Source organism: Gnatocerus cornutus, chromosome 6, assembly GCF_029298725.1.
Source record: "Gnatocerus cornutus isolate USDA-ARS CGAHR chromosome 6, icGnaCorn1.1, whole genome shotgun sequence".
Lineage (NCBI taxonomy): Eukaryota > Metazoa > Arthropoda > Insecta > Coleoptera > Tenebrionidae > Gnatocerus > Gnatocerus cornutus.
In genome coordinates this window covers 5,210,653-5,216,677 of record NC_142238.1, presented here as the reverse complement: position 1 = coordinate 5,216,677, position 6,025 = coordinate 5,210,653, and the positions used below count along the sequence as shown (strand labels likewise).

The 6,025-nt window shown below is 33.5% G+C and overlaps 1 protein-coding gene across 1 annotated transcript; it reads right to left on the bottom strand.

Moving 5' to 3' along the window:
- Positions 1-1,942: 1,942 nt before the first annotated feature.
- Positions 1,943-4,876, bottom strand: LOC148172329 (uncharacterized). Its single transcript, XM_088039539.1, has 7 exons — positions 4,049-4,876; positions 3,761-4,001; positions 3,512-3,709; positions 3,247-3,414; positions 3,005-3,197; positions 2,634-2,952; positions 1,943-2,587 (listed from the first exon to the last, which is right to left on the bottom strand). Exons 1-7 carry the CDS (start codon positions 4,503-4,505, stop codon positions 2,436-2,438), a joined length of 1,728 nt encoding a protein of 575 aa, XP_087895665.1. The 5' UTR covers positions 4,506-4,876; the 3' UTR covers positions 1,943-2,435.
- Positions 4,877-6,025: the final 1,149 nt, after the last annotated feature.

Below are 6,025 nucleotides of genomic sequence, written 5' to 3'. Positions count from 1 at the left end.
AATTCAAATAGAACCTCATAAGAAACTGTTTTTAAATCATTTATTTATTTTAACATATTTTTTACGTTTCAATAAAAAGTGTCAATTTACAATCGTTTTTTTTTTTCAGCAGGTGATGCTCAATTACTGCAAATCTTTCGAATATTTTTACCCGTTTTTGCATCGCGAAAATTAGGGTGGCTGCGCTTTATACAAGGTGTTTAAAACGTAGATTTTGATAAATTGAATAAAGTGGTTTTCGGCAGTCATAAATAAAAGCCTTTCAGTTTTTCAGCTAAGTGTTTGAGGCGAGTAATCATAACACCGCGCAACAGTATTTTTTTTCAAAGTGTAAAAGAGGTTTCTGGATATATAGGGCGTTTTGACTACGAAACAGAAATCGGTTTTTCAAGATCAGCTCTAGATTTCGAAAAAATAGCTACTTTAGTGTCAAATTTCAGGCTAAACCAACTGTAAAAAAATACTGTTTCTGAAGTTTTTTTTGAAAAAGTCCTCAAATTCATTCACAATGTATGTTACTCTACAAACAATGCCATAAATGTTACAGCAACATCGCTTAGAAGATTACAGTGACAATTGTCGAAAACGCAAAAATTGGTCTCAAGAAACATGTAAAATTTTATGATTTAAAACTAAACACCCGAAAGAGATCGATAAAAATCGTAAATTTACACTTAAATTGATTAATTTGGACAGTCAGACTTTTCATTTTCCTTTTCTTGTTGCCAAAATCGCTTCTTCAAAATTTGAAAAAAGTATTGAAAATCATAAAACTAGAGCTGGTATGATAATTTGATAAATCTGTTGACGGATTCTTACACAATAAGATCTAAATTATGAAGAACCGTTGAGACTTCTTCGGAAAAAATAGAAAAGTTAAACTTTGTTGGACTGTAAAATCAATCATTGGTAGAGAAAAAAACATTCGTATCGTATAAAAGGGTTCTCGCTCGAATAAGTTTTTTGCGCTTTGTTTTGTGAATTTACATAACGTAACTACCAATAAATTCTTTAGTTAATTGCCGTCTTTAGTCGAAAATGGTTGTCCAATATTCGTGACGGACTATTGCGGTTTTCATGTGGCCAAAACGGTTTTACGTGTGTCAAACGATTCTTGTTCGGTGAGTTAGATTTTTATTACATTGGGCACGACTAATACCGTTAACATTTACCTGTCACTAGTGCAATTTAGAGTTTACCTCCCGAAAAAAACGTTTAAAATGCAGAGCTCGGTCTTTTTTATGAGCAGCGTGTTGTCAAACATCTTAAAGGATTTTATTAGTTTCACGGTTCTTCGTTATAGAAAATGAAAATTTTCGGAATGGGTATTAGTTGTGGATTTATGTAGAACAGCTGTACCTAAAAGCCTAGAGAAAATATAATAAACGATCAACACCAGTAAATTTCTCAGATCATAAATTAAGAAACGGTTGTCAACAAGTTGAAAAAAATTATCACGTTATAAGTATATCGTCAAAAGTAGTTATCTTTTCAAAGCTTTTAAATAGAAAATTTTATAGTTCTATCATCAAATTGATTCTTTTCTGATTCAAATTATCACGTTGTTTAATTAGGATGACCTGAAACGAACTGTCTTTATTCCGAAAAAATCCAATCGTACTCAAACCCAAATAAGTCAAAACTTGTGTTTATTCTTTCAAAATGTCGTGCACTGATATAAGTAAATGGAAAATTCCAATCGGATACATCAAAGGAACCGCCGCTACTAAGTTTAAATAAATGTAAATTCGATTACGAAATTGAATCCAATAAATCAGTATAAACAAAACGATAACGGCAAATTCTAGAGAAAACATCAAAAGCTTTTACTTTGTCACCTATAACAAAATAAATAGTGCCATTGAACTTAAAAATTTTCAAACCAATTCTGGGACGAGGACACTGAAAATGGGTCCGGTTTGGTGGAGAAGGCAAAAACGGGTTAAACTCGGCATTCATTGTTTATTGCATTTTTAAAAAATTAGTACATGTGGGTACATCACAAATTTGAACCAATGTAAATACGTATAAAACACGGCCATTTCGAAGTATAAAAATATAAAATTTAAGAAATACTTATTATAAACACAATTACAAGACTATTAAAAACACAGTAGCAACATTACATACATGCAAATCTTAAAGACTAACACTCATAACTTAATGTGTTTCTGTTGTACTTCAAAGAGAAAAATTAAAGCAGTTACGGACTTTGAGTCTGAAGTAGTTTAGTATTGTAAAAATAAGAGTTGCAAGCAATTTTAGGCTCAATCAGTAAAAACACAACACTCATTATTTACACCTCAAAATAGTGTTAAACACCACGAGAACATTAATACTAAATCGCTTCTTTCACATAATACCACAAAGAAGGTGACTAAAAATTACTTTAAATTACAGACTTACAAAAAGGAATACATTGATCATTACTGAAATCACATAAGTGACTGCTGCAGATACTGCGTGTGTACCAAATCACTAAACTGCATCGTCATAACATTGTTAGAGTTAGTCATCAAAGCTTGGCTTGGTAATGAAGTTTGGAAGTACGGAACAATCATCCCCACACTACTAGTACTAGAAGTCCCTGTAAAATCAAATTAGACTAGAATCAATCGGATAAGTCAACGTACCAGTCAAAAACTCGATTTGTTGAGGAATCACAAACTTGTCATCAGCGAGAGGAAAGTTCAAAAGTCCTTGCTGCAAAAGAAGTTCTTCATTTTTACTGAGAGTAATATCAGCAACCAAATGCTCTGTAGAATCAGTGGCAGTATCAGCGACTGATTGCACTTCTTCTTTCGGTACTTTCGGCTCCAAATGCTCGCCAGTTTTGTGATCAACTTTGTGGCGCCGTCTCGTGTGTTTTAACCAGTTGGGGTAGTTAGTGAAGGTTCTTTCGCAGTATTTACACTTGTATGGCCGCTCGCCTGTGTGGATGTTATAATGTTGCTAAAACACGAAATAATTAACGTTTTGTATTTATTAAAAACGATTTTTTTACCTTCAATTTTGTACTACTTAAAAACCCTTTGCTGCAATAAGTGCAAACAAAAGGGCGGGCTGCCGCATGGACTAAGCTATGAACTTTCAAACAGCGTTCAGTCTTGTACATCTTTTGACAAACATCACATTTAAATGGTCGTTGATCACTATGAAAGCTGTAATGTCTGGCCAAGTGAGATTTTTCTGCAAATCTAGAAAAAAACGTAAATCAAAGGATTATGAGGGATTAACTCGGCTTACGTTTTCCCACATTTATCACAACCGTGTGGTTTATCACCAGTGTGTTGCTTAACATGTTGTTGCATGTTCACTTTTTGGGTGAATGTTTTGCCACATACGTCGCACATAAATCTTCGGCCTAAACGGTGCACGTTCATGTGTGACGTTAAGCCGCCTCTTGTATGCAAGCTAGAAATATAATTTCAAAGCGTTAGTTAACAATAAAAATGATAATTTTAGTAAGTGATGAGAAATTAATTAAAATAAAGTTTAATAAATCACCTACATTTTCCCACATTCCACACATGGATAATCTTCTTTGAGTTCAGTCTTGTGCTTCCTAAGATGTATCTTAAGTCCCGGTTTTGTTACGAAGCTCTTCCCACACTCGTCACACATAAACGGTTTCGCTTTTGTATGTTTTGCCAAAACGTGGACGTGCAACATACTCTGCAAACTAAACCCTTTTGGACATTCTTGGCACCTACAATATGAATGAATAAACACAAAATGAAAACTTTTGGGTATAACAAACTTGTAGCGGCCTTCAGTAATATGTCTATAACAATGAGATCTAAAAGTTGAATACTTCTCAGCAGTCTTATTACAGAAAGTGCAAGTGTACACTGGTACCAAGCCATAATTATCTTGATAGTGCTTATCAAATTCCGTTTTATAAGGAAAAACTTGTTCACACATGTTGCATTTTACCCCCCAGTGGGCCCTCCATTCTTCCTTCACATTGTCTAGAATCTCGTCGTCTAGTTTCTCTCCATCTGAAATTAAACAGTGATTTTGTGAGCTGAGTAAAAACCAAACTGACCAGCTTCCTCTTGCAAGTCTTTAAAAATGTCGTCTTCATTAATACTGGAAAGTAAATCGTCGTTTTCTGATATCACAATATTCTTCGCAGTTTCCGTGGCGAGAATTTTATCGACAGGGTCCTCAATGTGTGAGTTTTCAGAATGATCTTGTGATGAATCTGAACTGTGACATGTGGCTGCATTTTGGCTATCAATTTGTATCGCTCGTTGCGGGACTAATAATTTCCTTCTGTTTCTGCGTTTTGGGCTCTTGTTTAGTATGTCATCGTCAGTATCACTGTCTTCATGTAGTTCCAAATGCAATTTGTTCTCACTTTCACTGTTTAGAAAATTGTCACATTCTTCAAAGATTTCTTTAGGTATGTCCTCTTTAATTTCCAAGAATTCCTCCAAATATTCCGGTGAGGGTTCAAGAGAACTTGTATAAACAGCGTTAGTGTCTTCAAGGTGTCTCATTTTCTTGTTTACAACTGAAATAGGTTAGGTTTTTGGAACGTTCCCGACGGAGGACACTGATCACAGATTACGACTGCAATTTGCAAAACAACACGATGATCGTTTAAAATGTAAATATTTTCATTATTAAAACGACACAAAGGCTCATGGAAATGAACATTAGAATCACTTAACTTTGTATTGGATCACGAGAATTTCGTAGGTTTCCATTTTCACTAATATGTGGAATGTCACTGTTTTCTTTTGAATATAAATAAGTTTGTTTCATTTAATGTTAATTATTGGTGAAATACGAGGCCATTACACTTTCCGGTGTATTTAGAATTGCAGCCATGAAACATGTCAACTTGTGTTTAATGAAAGGACGGAATCCTAGCGTTGCGTGACAGTTTTTCACTAGATTGATCGAGAAAATCCCTAGATTTGAACAGAGCGCACCAAAAAACTAATTTGAATTTTTTAATTCGTTATTTCCTAATTTATTATAAGCTACTAAAATCTTTCAATAAAATCAGTAATTTTGATAGTTTTTGGGTCGTGTATTAACTCTACAAATTACAAAATTGTAGAGCAAAAGGCAGAACTTTTAGAAATTTTTATTTTTATGGCGAAGTAAAACTTGGTACCTATATCTTCACTAAGATTCGTAATTTTGGTAATTTTAGTGTTATACAGCGATGAAATTTGGGGAAGTTACTATTTAAGTTACTACATATTTCTAAGTCGTGTATTAACTCTACCAAATTGCAAATGTGTATAGCAAAAGGCAGATTTTAGAAATTTTTATTTCTGAGGCAAAGCAAAAATTTTAGGGATCTTGTAGTAAAATCCGTAATTTTGGTAATTTTAGTGCTAGAACTATGAAATTTGGGGAAGTTACTACTTTTGGGTCGTATATTAACTCTACTAAATTACAATCGTAGATCTTAAAAAGACACAAATTTTAGAAGCTTTTGTTTTTAAGGCAAAGCAAAAATTTCAGATATCTTTCATTAAAATTTGTAATTTTGGTAATTTTAGTGCTGCAGCTATGAAATTTAGGAAAGTGACTATTTTTAGCTCGTGCATCAACACCACAAAATTGCAAAATTGTAGACCGGAAAACACAAATTTTAGAAATTTACACATATTTTGAAGACGAACCAAAAATTTTCGAGATTTTTCTCTAAAATGCTTAATTTTTGTAATTTGAGTGTTACAACGATGAAATTTAGGAAAATTACTATTTATGAGTTACGACTCATTAACTCTACTATTTTCAGTGGCGTAACAATTGGGTGGCAAGACCGAGCTGGAAGGGCCCCTGGTCAAAGAGGGCTTCTTAAAAATCAATAGAGAAAGAGCCCCATCCGATGGATTTGTTACGGGCCTCAAACGGTATAGTTACGCCACTGACTATTTTGCTAAATTGTAGAGCAAAGGACACAAATTTTAAAAATTTTTGTTTTTAATGCAAAATTGTAGAGCGAAAAATACAAATTTTAGAAATTTTTATTTCAAAGGCTAAGCATTCTCTATTA